This window comes from Gorilla gorilla, chromosome 11 (genome assembly GCF_029281585.2).
Source record: "Gorilla gorilla gorilla isolate KB3781 chromosome 11, NHGRI_mGorGor1-v2.1_pri, whole genome shotgun sequence".
NCBI classification, from domain to species: Eukaryota; Metazoa; Chordata; class Mammalia; order Primates; family Hominidae; genus Gorilla; species Gorilla gorilla.
In genome coordinates, this window is record NC_073235.2 from 73,324,759 (window position 1) to 73,341,243 (window position 16,485).

Consider the following 16,485-nt stretch of genomic DNA (forward strand, 5'->3'; position numbering starts at 1 on the left):
CTAGCCAGTAGATTTCTTATTTGAGTTTCTTGACTTTTTCCTGCAATTTTACTTCTTTTATCAAGAAATGTCATTATTCTCTCTGAACCCACATGAAACTGCTTTTGTGACTTTGGGGGAATATAATTGACTCCCTCCCTCCCTGCTGCCCAGGTCTCCATCATTTTGGAAACTGGATGAAGGCAGTCAATAAAAGTCAACTCTAAAGACACTCGAGGGAAGAAATATGGACTCATAGACTCTCAGAGTCAAAGGAACCTTGCATATAAGAAAATCTAATGATTTCCTTAATAATGTTTATCCTGGAAGATTGGCCACACACATACACACAAAATCACACTATGGGAAGTTGCATGCTGAGCCTCATAACCAACGAGTGTCCTGGAACTTGTTTTCCTTTCAGAGATGTTTTACTAACCCCTGCTGCCCCACAACTCTCGTCTCAGGAGGTGCTTTACCAGTCTCTCCCAAACAGCTCACAGATAGATCCACTGCCATCCCCTTCCATGAACTTCCCACAGGGCCACAGAAGGCAGACCAGAGTATTAAACAATATGTCACTAAAACCCTGGAGCTAACCCAGGGAGTCACAGAGAGTATCGTGCACAACTGCACAGCCTGCCTGTGAGCTACAGAATTGGGCCCCTACAGCTTTTTTCCCTGCCTAACCTCTAGCCTGACTACTGCAGAGCCTGTCACCCAAAGTCACCTCTGGATATCTCAAAGTCCAGGCCCAAAAGCGTGGGGTCAAGAAAGAGGCAGGGGTTCCCTGTCCTACCTTCTTGAGCCCCATCTTCCAGCTCCAGTTTCCTGTCGAAGAACACCGCCAAGGACCACCCTCTTCAGGGGGGACCCCAGCCTCTACCCACAGAGGCCTTACCCTCTGATGCCAACAGACCAAGCACATCACAACACCAAACCAGATGGACAGGGACACACCTGGTCCCAGGGGAGCACGACAGATGCCCCCTCCATCACACTCCTCACAGGTGCCCATTCAACCTGCAGATGACAACCGCAGTTGCAGGTTGTTCACGGCGTCTCAGAGCACTTCCTTCCATGTCTGAGCAGCCTGTCAGAAAGGCTGTGAACCCCCAGGAAGCATGTGCAAAACTTCTGTGTATATGCATTTTTCTGGGGATGTGGTATATCCGATTCTCAGTGCACATACATATGCCAGAATGAAATCAGGCCTATACAGATAGCATGGTTAATATTAGGGGTCTCTGGGCTGAAGAAATCTAGATATGAGTCAGGTGATAACCATTCATTGCTCTCCTCAATTCAGATCTGCTTCCGGCTAAGAACGGGGAGGAGCAAACTGTGCAATTCCTCCTGGAAGTGGTGGACATACTCCTCAACTATGTCCGCAAGACATTTGATCGCTCCACCAAGGTGCTGGACTTCCATCACCCACACCAGTTGCTGGAAGGCATGGAGGGCTTCAACTTGGAGCTCTCTGACCACCCCGAGTCCCTGGAGCAGATCCTGGTTGACTGCAGAGACACCTTGAAGTATGGGGTTCGCACAGGTAAGGAGGAGAGTTGGATAGACAGGTAGTGGCAACTTTGCCCTCCATCTCACCCTTGCCAGTTGTGAGGATATCAAACTTGTGTTGGAAGAAAAACACAGCCCTGGTGAGAGAAGGCGGCAAAGTACCCAGTGACCGCAAGAACAAGCTTGGGCAGTAACAGTTGGTGGAGTGACCCGACCCAGGCAAAAGTTCATCAGCATATATCATGGTAAAAGTAGATAAAAAAGATACAAATGCTTGGTGCTAGGTCAAGTTCTGTATAAAGAGTTTTCATTCTGGCCAAGCACAATGGCTCATGCCTATAATCCCAGCATTTTGGGAGGCCAAGGTGGGCAGAACACTTGAGCTCAGGAGTTCGAGACCAGCCTGGGCAACATGGCGAAACCTTGTCTCTCCATATATACATATGTATATATATATATATATATATATATGCCTATTTTTATATATAAATATTTATATATATAAATTTATATATAAATATATAAATATTTAATATAATAAATAATTATAAATAATAAAATTTAAAAATAATAAAAATTATAATAAATATATAAATAATATATAAATATTTATATATAAATTTATATATAATATAATTATATTATATTATATTATATATTAAATATAATATATATTTATATAAATATAAATTATATAATTATATATATAAATATAAATTATATAATATTTATATATATATGAAAATGAGCTGGGCATGGTGGCGTGCACCTGTAGTCCCAGCTACTCAGGAGGCTGAGGCCAAGAGGCAGAGGCTGCAGTGAGCCAAGATCGTGCCACTGCACTCCAGCCTGGGCAACAGATCGGGACCCTATCTCAAAAAAAAGAATTTTCATTCTTGGATTTAGGCTATTCACAACCTAAAGAGAGCAGAATGACCCATCCTCTGCTTCTTTTCTTGCCTCCATTTTCAGGTCTATTTCATTCTGATAAATCCTGCCCTTGCCTGTCCCTGACACTGGGGAGAATTGGGCTATTTCCTCTCCCTTTCTGTATTAGTTTCCTAGGAATGCCATTATAAATGACCACAAATTGGGTGGCTCAAAACAATCGAAATTTGTTCTCTCACAATTCTGGAGGCTAGGAGTTTAAAATCAAGGTGCTGGCTATGCTCTCTCTGATGGCTCTTGGAGAGGATCCACCCTTGCCTTTACCAGCTTCCAGGTGTTGTGGATATTCCTTGGCATTTGTTGGCTTGTAGATGCATCGCTCCAACCTCTGCCTTCACTTCACATGGCCTTCATCCTGTGTGTGTGTCCAAATTTCCCTCTCCTCATAAGAATGCCAGTCGTTGGATTAAGGCCTACCCCAATCCAGCATGACCTCATCTTAACATGATTACATCCGCAAAGACCCGATTTCCAAATAAGGTCACATTCACAGGAACCAGGGATTAGGACTTGAACACATCTTTTTGAGGAACACAATTCAACCCAGGACACCTTTTACCGGCTAGGCCAAAAAGACACATGCACACACAGGCCAAAAAGACACAGGCACACATGCGCGCGCACGCGCGCGCGCACACACACACACATACACATGCCTTCTCATTCTACTGCAACTTCTGGAACTTAGGACACTCTGAGTCACCAAATTCTATTTCCAATGGGAGTCCTTGAGGATGTCCTCTTGCCTCCTTTTCATGTTCCAGGAGCTCTCTCTAATCAGCAATCCTCATCAAAGCAGTTGCTTTCCAATTGCCTCAAGTTCAAGGACTTTGGGGCCTCTGTCTGAGATGCTTAGAAACAGCTCAGACTGTGGACTAAGCCCAGGAGTGACGCGGTGGTTTCTTCTCCCTATAACTCTCTCCACACTACAGTCTGGCTTTCCTGAGCTCTCAGGCAGACAGATCTAGAATAATTGACAGTCCCTAGCTTAGTTGCCACCACAGGGGAAGCCCCAAGGCCACAACTGGCAATCCTGTGTTCTTTCTTCTTCTTTGTCTCTCCTTCTTTATTTTCCCTCTCATTCTTCCTCATCATTTGAAGATAGATTTAAGACTGAGACTAGGAGGCTGGTGGTGATAGAGCTGAGTAAGACTATTGGATGTCAAAAACAAAGTGTTATAATGAAATAATGATGCTGGCCAAAGACGCTTTTTAAAATGAGGAATCCCAGAGAGCTGCTGAGGTCTGCCAACACCACTGGAATAAGTACAGCTTCATTAAATGACTGCTGGATACACAAGACTCAGTTATATGTACAAAATTTATGTTGTTTGATTTTTAAAGAAAAGCACTCTATCAATTTACATTTAGTTACTTCTCATCTTGGTCAGATGGCTAATATATTCCTGATGGAAAACAAATAGTGTTATTTGGCTGCATTTTAAAAAGAGTCAGAATTCCCCATGTATGTTTAGCTTGACTTGCTTTGGTGTGATATTTACATGCGCTTTCTCAGAGAGATGAGAACTACATCATTTTATTATGAAAGCCCAGAAATGGCGTTGTCCCTCAAATAACAATACATGATTTTGTCATAATATCATCTAATATTATCTACAAAACAAAAGCATCTTGCGGTCAGAGAAAGCACTGACGGGCCTGGCCTGGTGGCTCACACTCGTGATCCCATCACGCTGGCAGGCTGGCAGGTGGATCACGCGAGCTCAGGAGTTCAAGACTAACCTGGGCAAAACCCCATCTCTACCAAAAATACAAAAATCAGCTGAGCGTGGTAGTGTGCACCTGTGATCCCAGCTACTCTGGAGGCTGCAGTGGGAGGATCACTTGAGCCCGGGAGGCGGAGGTTGCAGTGAGCTGAGATCGTGCCACTGCACCACTCCAGCCTGGGTGACAGCAGGACCCTGTTTCAAAAAAAAAAAAAAGAGAGAGAAAGCATTAACTTTCATTAGTCCAGTGTATGAACCCACTTAGGTACTTAGCCTGCAAACATTCATTTTTGTTCCTCAGAGTTGCTTCTTGGGGCAGATATTTGTCTTTACGGAGTTCACAGTCTTCCAAGCAATGTGAAACCTCTCAGGATTTTGGCCCTGATAAAAGCATGCTGTTGCTGCCATGTCAAAACAGCTCCTGGTTGCTGATGTGGAATTTAAGCATAGATAAGGAGCAATAGGGTAAACCCCACAGGTAGCTACACACAGTAGAAAGTATTTTTTCAAGGATATTAATGCATTAATAGGCTCAGCCAAAATAATGAATTGGGTTTTAATAGTGAAAACATACTGATCCGGGTATAGTCTGTGAAGAGATGATGATGGCATTTAGAAATTTCTCTATAAATTAATAAAAGACTTCTTTTAAAAAATGAACCAGCCTATAGAGATTTCCCATGAACTAACAGGCACCAGTCAGCCTTCAGCCACAGTAGCTACTTAAGTGATTGTAGATAAGCTGGACTCCCTTCGTTGTTCTTTTTAAAACTTTTTCTTATGGAAAATTTTAAACTTATACAAAAGTAGAATCCTATAATGAACCCTATATACCTAATGCCCTGCTTTATTATCAGCTTTTACCTGTACCGCCATCCATTCCCCATCACCTACATTACATGAAAGCAAATCCCCAACATAGTATTATTGTATCCATAAATATTCATTCTTTTTTTTTTTTTTTTGAGATGGAGTTTCAATCTTGTTGCCCAAGCTGGAGTGGAGTGCAGTGGCGTGATCTCGGCTCACTGCAACCTCCCCTCTTGGGTTCAAGCGATTCCCCTGCCTCAGCCTCCTGAGAAGCTGGGATTATAGGTGCACGCCACCATGCCTGGCTAATTTTTGTACTTTTTTAGTAGAGACGGGGTTTCACCATGTTGGCCAGGCTGGTCTCGAACCCCTGGCTTCAGATGACCCACCCACCTTGGCCTCCCAAAGTGCTGGGATTGCAGGCATGAGCCACCGTGCCTGGCCCAATATTCATTCTTAAGAACTTTTTTTAAAAAAATCCACAATGTCATTGTCATACCTGAAAAGAAAAATTTATAGCTCCTTAATGAAATATTTAGTCAGTTTTCAAATTTCCAATTGTATCATGAACGTCATAAATGCTTTAATTTAGTTAAACTCATTTGAATCAGGATCCAAATAAGTTTCTTACATGCAGTTGTTTGCCATGTCTCCTAATCAAGAGAGCTCCCCCTCCAACTCTTCTTTTTTTTCTTGTAGTTTATTTGTAGGAAAACTTTACTTTAAAAAATAATTCTTTCCTTCTCCCCCTACCTGAATTTAGGCCATGAGCGGCCCAGCACCATACCTATCATCTGCTACTTTCATCCAATATAGAGAATTGAAATTCAAATTGAAACTATTTTGTTACTTAATAGAAATTCTGGTAGATATAAGATTTGGGGGCACAAGGTTGTAACCATAAGCTAAAAATAAGATTTTGAAGGACTTTGTGTCCTTTATATTTTAATGGACAAAGAGATACTATTTCACTTTGTGTTAATCTCTCTGTCTTTGTCCATCTTTTGTTTCTGCCAAGCTGTATGGTTTTGATACATTATCAAATAGTGTGATTGCATTTATTTACCATTCAGTCTTGTCTTAAAATGAAGTGTTATTGTTAAAAGTTTTTAAATGGATATTGCATATATATTTTAATGGCTTTCAATACAATGTGTTGTTTCAAAAGACCTCAGATTCTGTTGGCAATGAGCAAAGTAGAGTAACATGGAATCATTTAACTATCTAGGATAGTCCACATGAATATCTAGAATATGGCCCCATACTTAAACTAAGTTTACTAGTTATGCTTCTTTTAGTTTTTTCTAAAAACCAGGATTATTTTGTGAGGGCTCTTAAGATGCAGAGACTGGTATCTTCTGATATAAGAAGTCATAGTCCAGATGTTCTGAATCACATCTAGGGAAGAACAGAGATTCTCAGAGAGGAGAGTTAGACCAGGAACATTCTAACACTAGCTCTCTGACCGTGTTTGGTTGTTTTTCTTGTTTTTTTTTTCAGAAGCAAAGGCAATTTCCACTGGAAACACAGCAGTCAGCATATCTTTCTAACACCAGTTCCCAGCCACACGTCCCTAGATAATCTATTGCGTTGACTCCTTCCTGACAGCTGAGCCAAGCCTGCTGATGTGGAGTTGAGTTTTCCGTTGAATGCTAAGTTGGCAAAAACTTGGCAACAATCCTGAATTTGCTGAGAGCAAAGCCTGTTAAAGCATACTGTGGGTTGCACAGGGATTTAGAGTTATGTAGCAAAAGCAATTATTTCACCAACAACTGAATGAGTGAAATAGGCTGCCCATTTCACAGAGGAGAGCTAAGTTATCTCAGCCATAAATTTAATTCGAAGGTCATTTTACTGTATATATATTGGCAAAACACATCAAAACACAAAACACTGGAAAGCATGATTTGTTTCATGATACTGGATATTATTCTTTAAAAGCACGATGCTTTAGAAACATAGAAGTTTGAGGGACATTATGAATGTTAATGGTTGGTATAGGGTGGGTCAACCTGCCCTTCCTTTTTCAATATCCTTGAGCAGCCTTATTCCACATATCACTGGGATGGAAGCCCCATCAGTGTGACCCAGTGGGGCAGGCCGTTTGCCTTCAAGATAGGTTGAGAAATCTGCATTTGCCTTGATGCTTTTCTGTTTCCTATCTAGGTCATCCTCGATTTTTCAACCAGCTCTCCACCGGATTGGATATTATTGGCCTAGCTGGAGAATGGCTGACATCAACGGCCAATACCAACATGTAAGTCTCATATGTTTTCATATAAGCAACCCTGATGTATGACTATGGCTTGTTGCTTTAAAAGTTCAGTCCCAGTGGTTCCATTTTATTAAAGTTTCCCTGGTCATTTTTTCTCTTAAAATCTTTAGGTTTATCACAGTTCTGATTTAATGGTAAATACTTGATAAACTATTGTTGAATTTAATAATGGAATTTAAGGAAAGCATGGTCATGAGAAATAATAACTCTAACTTCCAAGATGTAGTGTTGAAATTTCATGTTAAAAGACCCATTTCTGTTAATGGTGTATCTAAAGAGGTTATGTTTTGAGGTATGATCTTGGTTTTACCTTTTTCCACCCAAGCACATTGGTCCTTATCATTTAGGTCATGTTTCTTCCATAATTAAAGCAGCCATAAACCCACAAACCAATTTGATCAACCTATTGCTTAACTAAAAATTCTAAAACAAAATTCAGCCGATACTGATACAGTATATATTCTTTTCAAAATAAGTGATTGTTTTTCTAAATGTGACATTTTTTCATACTTGTTTGTGTAGGCAAAGCCTTCCTTTGTTTCTAAGTTCTTGAAAATTTACACAAAACTGACTCTGAGGTCCTGTAGGGTATGGGGTACAAGTACTACCTGGGTAGTCTTATAGCAATCATCCCAGATTTTCCTCTACATGCATGTGCCCTCTTTTAAGAAAATGTCAGATTACTAATCGATGGAGGGCCATCAGAGTACTGCCTTTGCTCTCAACACTAATGACAATGTTTTACCAGTATCTATACATCCAGACAATGGCACTACATCCTATTAAAGTATCCAAAGGAAAATAACAAAACAAATATCTTATAATAATTTAAAAACAACTATATAAGAATTACATGGGTGTCCATCACTGTGGAAATATTCAGAAAATAGCCACTCACTTTTTAAGTTCATAGAAAAGTAGATTCCAAAAAATGAATTTAGGTAAAAGGGTAGTATTGCTTAAAATGAGAAAATCCATTTGATATCAAGATAGAACGTGAATTATTGAAGTTTAAGGTAGTCTGTTTTTCTTAAACTGCTCTCAGCCAGAAAACCTGAAGGGCATTTAAAATTATATAGTGACCCATATGTATTCTAAAGCTGTTTAATGCTGTGACTCAGAATACTTAACTATATTCAGAAAAGTTTCTATTAATTAAGGATTCCTGTTTTCTTGGCTAATTTAAAACAACAGTGACAAATTTTAAAGAGCAAATGTGACAAGTGAAGCCTCTGGTGGTAAAAAAGCATAAAAGATTAAACTGATTGAAAAACTAAAATGATGTTCATGCTCCCTGCTTGCAGGTCATGGTTAGCTTCACAGACTGTCCATGTTGGGTCACTGAGATTTGGAAGGGCCAAGAGGAACACAGGTCAAAGATACAGTTGCTTGGAATTTGAACAAAAAGCTCCATTTAGCAATCTTTACTGTACTGTGATTTTTGAGATAAAAATATACCAGCCAGCACAGACATCATAGTAGAGTTAATTATAACTTGAGAAAAGACACTAATGTTTAATTGTAGTATCTAGCACTAAGGAACAATTTAAATTAGGAAATATAGTTGTTGTTTTTAACTCAACCATTTGGAAAATAAGTGAGGAAAACAGAGTAAAAGATACATATCTATTAAAGTCCAAGTACCCATATTAATACAGGCACTGAATTTACTCAGCACCTTTAAGTGTGTGTTCTGCAGGGCACTCAGCTGCTTTTTCCATGTATATATATGTCTCCAATCTCAAGGTAAATAACGGACCTCTCCCCTTTCAACCACTTATGACCAGATATTGCTAAACCAGAAAAATCCCACAAATTCTCCTTTTTTGGCATGTGTTCATAAAACCAAAGTCCCTTACTCTTCTCTTAGCTCAGCTGCAAAACACTAAAATGTGTCCCAGCCATCTGAGGTCAAGGCCAACCCAACTAAATGACATGTAGTAATTGCAGCTGTACTTGAATGGGAGATATTTATAAAATATGACCGATTCCAACAGATCGATAGAGAAGGTTATTTAAAATAGCAAAATAGTTTCTGTCAGTTCTGGAGACAAGGCATTGTCTGAAGAAGCAATAACTATTATCTAGAAATTGTTCTAAGCCAGTTCCCCTGGAAGATCATGAAATGTGGCAGCACTGTCAGGAGCTGAGGCAAAATTTGCTCCCTTGTGACAATTCCTTCTCCAATTGGGAACAGTGTTCAAAATAAGTCTGGGAAAGAATGGCAAAAGGATCTTTCTATGGCAGTGCAGGATTTATTTAGTGATAATGCCTGGTTTTTGGTCCTGTACTCTCATTGAGTTTAGGTGGCACCTGACATAGAAAATAAGAACTATATTCCTCAGTCATAGCCTCTTTAAAAGAACGATCCAATAACCTGACACAGGTGCAAAGTGCAAGGTGTCTGACTATTAGAATAGAAAGATGGTAGGTTGGGCGTGGTGGCTCACGCCTGTAATCCCAGCACTTTGGGAGGCCAAGGTGGATGGGTCACCTAAAATAGGAGTTCGAGGCCAGCCTGGCCAACATGGTGAAACTCCATGTCTACTAAAAACACAAAAATGAGCCGAGTGTGGTGGCGGGTGCCTGTAATCCCAGCTACTCAGGAGGCTGAAGCAGGAGAATCGCTTGAGCCTGGGAGGTAGAGGTTGCAGTGAGCTGAGACTATGCCACTGCACTCCAGCCCGGGCGACAGAACGAGACTCCATCTCAAAAAAAAAAAAAAAAAAAATTCTATGTCCATGCCTTTACACCTGCTTCTGCACATAGCTGTGCAGTATATTCTTCTTCTAAGCAACGAACCAGTGAAGATCCAAACAAAACTTCACAAGTATGTGGTTATCCAAGGCACATACAGCTCTTTTCTTCCAGAACAGGGCCACCAAGCACAATTGCGCAGGTTGAGTAGGGCCCGAGTGTAAACAACAGCCTGCCCTCAAACATCTAATGGCAATACGTAATCTTAATGGCAAGATCTATCATAACCCTTTGCTATGAGGTTATGATTTCAAGTATCTAGCACTTTATTTTCATAGAAAATATCCAGGAGAAATTCTCTATGGGAGTTATTCATCATTTTACACCACCGGGCAGGTCACTAGATAGGAGCCTGCAGTAAGCAGTTCTCGTTTGTCATGGAAAAGCAGCTGTGACATAGACTTGGAATTCTGCTTAAACACACTAACTCGGAGATCTTAAAACAAACCACTGAATTTCTCTGAACCTCAGTTTTCTCATCAGGAAAATGGAGGATAATAGTATCCATCCTACAGAGTGGTTCTGAAGACTAAAAATGGCTCCAGTCCTAAGTGCCTAGCGTATACAAGGTACAGTGTGTGCACCTAGGAAAGACAACCACCGCACAGTCACTGTTGCTATTCGAGACCTTCCTGACTCTTTTATTTCTGTCTCTCATCATCTGGACAGTAGAGTGTTTCCCTAAGCTCCCCTCAGCTATGTTACCTTTTAAGGTGAAAATGTACTACCTGCCACATCTGTAAGGAGAAGTCAAGAGGAGTATCAGGATAGAGTCAGCATGGAAGATTATTTCTCTCATTAAAGAAGTTCCCAGTTTGACAGTCACCAGGGATCCAGATTTTGTGTGCCTTTCTAATCCCTATTGTAGCACATGGCTCCCATCCTCAAAGTTGCATCATGGTGCAGCCTGGCTGCTGGAGCTCCAGCCATCACTCCGGTGTTCCAGAACTCAGAAAGGAAGGGAGGGAGGGAGGAAGGGAGGAAGGGAGGGAGGGAGGGAAGGGAGGGAGGGAGGGAGGGAGGGAGGGAAGGGCAAAAGAGACATACTCCTCTTTGATTAAAAAAAAAAAAAAAAAAAAAACCTTCTCAGAGGTCTCACACATTTCCATAAAGCCTCTTTAGCCAGAACTTAGTCCAAGACCACACCAAAAAAGGGTAGAAAATATAGTCTTTGATCAGAGTGAACAGCAACCCTAAATAAAATTTAACAAAGTAAGGGAAAATTGATATGGGTAGCAACAAGCAGACTCTGCCACACAAGAACTACAGCTTGTTGACAGTCAATTTGCCTTTGCTCTGAGTGAACCCCTCTGGGAAGGTGAGTTGAACCACTGCAAAAGGGCTGACTCACTTCCCTACTCGGAATATAGACATGCTCAAAATGCTCCTCTAGTGTCACTCCATGAATGCCACCATCCTACTGTTTTAAATCTTTACTTCCAATCCCATGTTCTTATGCTTCAACCCAGAGCTTCTGGCAGGTTTAGTTTCTGGTTCTGACTCTGAAATGTAATCTTGTACTTTGACTTTAGCATCTAACCAGCTTCTTCTGAATTCATATTTGACCTTTGATCTCTTGACTTCATTTGCTTTCCTCAGTCATTTAGGAAAAGGGTACCCAACCTGGAATCCAGGTTTCAAGAGAAGAATCTCCTATAGTTCTATACAAAATGATGTGCCTATCTTCATTTTTTACTTGGAGAGAAGGACTACAGGTTTCCTAGGATTCCCAAAGGGATCTGTAATCCCAATTAGGTGAAGAACCACTGGGCATGGGGGCTCACAACTGTAATCTCAGAACTTTGGGAGGCAAAGGCGGGAGGATCGCTTGAGGCCAAGAATTGAAGACCAGCCTGGGCAATATAGTGAGACCTCCATCTCTACACAAAATAAAATAAAATAAAATTGAAAATAAAAAATTTAAAAAAACTGTTTTGGTGAATTACAAGACCTTCTTTAAGGGTGCAGCTGCACAGATTGTAAACATGGCCCAGGATGGGGCAGCAGGGTCAGAAGAAGTGTCAGGAATGAAGAACACCATGTCAGCCCATTTGTCAGGCCTGGCTGTGGATCAGCAGCCATGGACTGATATACTAGCTTTCAGGAGAGAGTGTCAGGCCTAAGCTAATAAGCCAGGAAAAGAGTGGAAAATTGGTCCTTTAGACTCAGGCAGGGACTATCAAACAGGATACAGCTAAGGCCAAGAACCAGATGCTAGAATCATCCTAGTATGTTTCCTCCTCAAGGTTGAGAATGGTGTCTTCTAACATCTTAGTTTCCTTAGTACATAGGATGTCACCTGGCAGAGAATAGCCACTCAGTAAGTATTTGTTGAATAGAACTGAAAGAAAGTTTAGGAATCAGGTACCTGGCATAGATAAGGAACCTGAAATAGATTAGATCAGTTAATCTCATGATAAACTCTCTAGACTCTTCCTCCTAATCCTGAGAGTAATGGCCATGTTCCTGGTCCTTGGGGAGGCTAATTCATGCAAACCTTGGGCCTAATTGGTTTTAAATCTGAAGCATGGAGTGGGACCTATGCCTGATATTCAGTCCCATTCCCTCTCCCTTGTCCATGTGGTTCCTGCCTGGCCAACACTGACTTGATCCTAAGCCAACTTTCATCCAGTCTTTGATATGGTTCTGATATTATGGTATGTGATTTCATTTGTTCCTTGCCTTACCCCAGAGAGCTTTCTTATATAGTACTGGGAGATTCTAGCACAGACACTGCCACCAGTATTTCCTCACCATGCGAGGAAACATTTTTGTCATGTCAACATTTCCAAAAACCAGTGGAACCATTAATAACACATTTGTTCAAGAATGGTTAAAAGCCCATCATGAGTTTGCCTCTTGGTACACTTGGCAGCACAGGCTAAACCAGGAATCCTTCTCTTCTTCTTCCTTTATCAGGCCATCAGACATGAGGGAGTGTTGGTTGCTACGGTGATGGGGCTCAGAGCAGAACCAAAGCATGATTGTGACCTCCAGAGGTGATGGTAACTGCACACATGGTTTCCAAGGGTCTTCCTCCTAAATTTCCAGGGGCCTCCCAAGGAAAATGGACATATTCTTTTTGGAAATAAAATACTTCTACCAACATATCTGAGGATCCTTCAGGATCTTTTTGTCTTCTTTTACCTCCATGTGATTAATTTGACTGCTTTTTTCATCCACAATTAAAACTTAGTAGCTTCACCTGTGTCTTATGTAAAACAATAGTTATCTCATCCTTACAAATAGCTTTGCCTTACATTAAGCAAGCAAGAATTCCCATTAGTCTTCAACATTAGCACTTGGCTCAAACACCCTAACCAGTGATAAAGCTTCCCCATGTCACTTAGCTGAGTCAGTCCAGGCATCTCTTTTCGGTGAGGATGATCTGAGCCCAGCCTACAGACTCTAATGCTAAAGAATGCCAAGCAAAAACAAGAAAGACAAAAAGCCTCAGAGCTTAGTAAATATCTTTTTGTTTTCTGGCTTAATTTTCTGTGGACAGACCTTCCTTGATTTTTCTTAGGCCCCACGTTTGGTCTCACGATCTTGTTTCAATGACTAGTCTACCAGACTATGCCTCTGTGTTGAATTGCTTTGAAAAGAGCATGGCTTGCTACTTTTAAATCAGTTTCTTAGAAGACAAATGTAACCTTCCAAGATATCTGATGCCCACAGCTAGTTGTTTATGCCAGTTGACCGTCTTCTTGTTATTTATAATTTGTAATTAGAAAATCATCACTTAGAATTATTCTTGACAGATATTGACTTCAGAGAATTATAGAAACATAGCTGTCCTTGAGGATTATTACAGAAAAACCATGTAGATAATTATATTGAGATCTTTAAAACCTGGGTCAATATTTCCAATTATCTTCACAGTTAGCCTTCAGATGTTTACATTATTTTTAAAAGATAGACTTTGGCTCTGGCTTTTATATATTGTACAAGTGTGAAACTGGCAGTCAGCTTTTTTTAAAAAAACAAATTGTAAACCAATTTTACGTAGAACTTGGAATGCTTTTTTCAATTAACATTTGCATTGTCCTATAATCTTAGAGGTAAAAGGGACTCAGAAAAGTCATTTTCTTTCCTTCTATTCCTCTGGGTGGACCATGCCTAAGACATTCCATTCAGATAAGAATCTATTTTGTTGGTGAAGTATCACAGGGCTGGCACTTCCACCACCTCTCTCAGTAACCCAGGCTGGTTTCTGACATTTTATGATCGGCGACTTAATGCATTTCCAGGAAATGAATCATGTTAGTGGTTTGGAACAGCTTTTTTTTAGAACCCAAATACTAAACCAATCCTCTGTGTTCCTAAAATAAGTGGTTTGACTTCTTTATTTTCTTTCATCCTTCTTCTTACCACCTTTCCAGGTTTACATATGAAATTGCACCAGTGTTTGTCCTCATGGAACAAATAACACTTAAGAAGATGAGAGAGATAGTTGGATGGTCAAGTAAAGATGGTGATGGGATATTTTCTCCGGGTAGGTTTCTCTTCTCTTCCTCTTCTCAAGGTTTGGGATTCTTAAGAATACAAAATATGAACTAGGTTTATGGAAGAATAACACCTTAAAATTTTTTTTGGATACTCTGACTTCCTATTTTTTCAAGATGAAGGCTAACAAAAATGCTACATTCTATATGAATTAACTAACAAAGGCTATGCCTAAATCTGTAAAAACTGACAAAGGCTGTGTCTAGATAATGCTAAAGAACCCCATTTTTTCTTTCTTTTCTTTTTTTTTTTTTTTTTTTTTTGAGACAGGGTCTCACTCTGTCATCCAGGCTAGAGTGCAGTGGTGTGATCCTAGCTCACTGCAGCCTCGAACTCCTGGGCTCAAGCAATCCTCCTGCTTCAGCTTCTCAAGTAGCTGGGACTATAGGCATGTGCCACCATGCCCAGCCGTTTTAAAATTTCTTTTGTAGAAACAAGGTCTCACTATTAAACAACTCCATTCTGTCAACAGCAGTTTGATTATGCTGGGGATCAGTGAATCAAGATTATTAATTAATTGATTGATTTCAGCCAAAATAGTATATCTACTTTGAATCTCTAGTTTGAAGTAGATAAAATAAGAATTTTTAAAACAAGAATAGGTATTCTGATGGTGTCAGAGACAGTGTGATTGTGTACAAGGGGAAAAGAAGAAATAAGAATTGCAGTTATCTAGGTAATTCAAGCAGACCACAAATTTGCCTAAGTTTAATTGTCAGATAATTAATGTAAAATTAACTAGTTTGTGTTGGCCAAACATACATAGTTATGTCAGTTCTCCTTGTGTCTTTATTTAGGTAAACATGAGTTTGTCCTTATTTTAATAAACTTAGAGTTCTCCTAAATGACTCAGTAACTCAGTTGGGCTGAAGAGAGCACCTAGGCAGGTAACCAAGAAATGTCATTGTTTCTTTCTGTAGGCTCCATTACTCTTTCTTTCTCTGTCTTTCTGAACTCAGGGAACAGATTCATCTTTGTTCAGTAAATAGATTGAGCAGAAAGTAAAGCAGGAAGGATATAACTCACCTACCCCTTTGCAGCCACTGATGCAGCTACCTCTTATATTTCTGTCTAGACTTCAGGTGGAAAGGGCACTGAAGTACACGAATCACCTCCAGCCAAATTGCCTAGATAGCTTTGGTAATAAGTGTGACTACTTGTATTCCCAGGGTAAAGGGTCCAGTGGGAAGCCCCAGCAATAGGGAAGCCAGCAAAACCTATCAGGATATTATCCTTTCGCTTCCTGACCTCCCTTGTCTCTTGAGACACCAGCTCAGCGTTCGTTTTTAGAAACAATAATCAAAGAGCCCCAACACCTCCCAATATGTCCGCTTGCTGACAGGGGGCGCCATATCCAACATGTACAGCATCATGGCTGCTCGCTACAAGTACTTCCCGGAAGTTAAGACAAAGGGCATGGCAGCTGTGCCCAAACTGGTCCTCTTCACCTCAGAACAGGTGAGTCGGGGATGCTTTCTCATGGATAGTGGTGTTTTTTAGGGGACTTTCCAACTTCTAACCTCGAGCCTCTGTTTGTTGCAGAGTCACTATTCCATAAAGAAAGCTGGGGCTGCACTTGGCTTTGGAACTGACAATGTGATTTTGATAAAGTGCAATGAAAGGTAGGCAGGGGAGGGTGAATATTAGGTTCTTGATGTATTAAACGTGTTCATCTGTTAAATTTGTTTTATTGTGCTTAAGGACTGGCTCAGTACATTGTGCCAAGCTGCTAATGGTCTGTTGAAAATATCCGATTAAATTGCTTTTTGCTGCTGCTAAAGTTTTTTTCATGTGCAATCTCATTGATTCTTCATTTTATTTTCCCTCCTTTTCCAATAATTACAGGGGGAAAATAATTCCAGCTGATTTTGAGGCAAAAATTCTTGAAGCCAAACAGAAGGTATGTACTCCGTGGTGCATCTAAACTCCAGTTTTAAAGTACCTTCTTTCTGTCCTAGACAAAAA

At 40.4% G+C, this 16,485-nt stretch overlaps 1 protein-coding gene across 2 annotated transcripts in view; it reads left to right on the forward strand.

Moving 5' to 3' along the window:
- Positions 1–16,485, forward strand: part of GAD1 (glutamate decarboxylase 1) — a 45,231-nt gene that overhangs the window by 13,713 nt on the left and 15,033 nt on the right. The window contains exons 5-10 of one of the 2 annotated variants that reach the window (XM_019022482.4): positions 1,289–1,531; positions 7,149–7,239; positions 14,397–14,509; positions 15,863–15,978; positions 16,063–16,142; positions 16,366–16,420. In XM_019022482.4, coding sequence (XP_018878027.1) covers positions 1,289–1,531; positions 7,149–7,239; positions 14,397–14,509; positions 15,863–15,978; positions 16,063–16,142; positions 16,366–16,420 — 698 coding nt within the window. The other variant, XM_055379152.2, reaches the window with a different exon arrangement.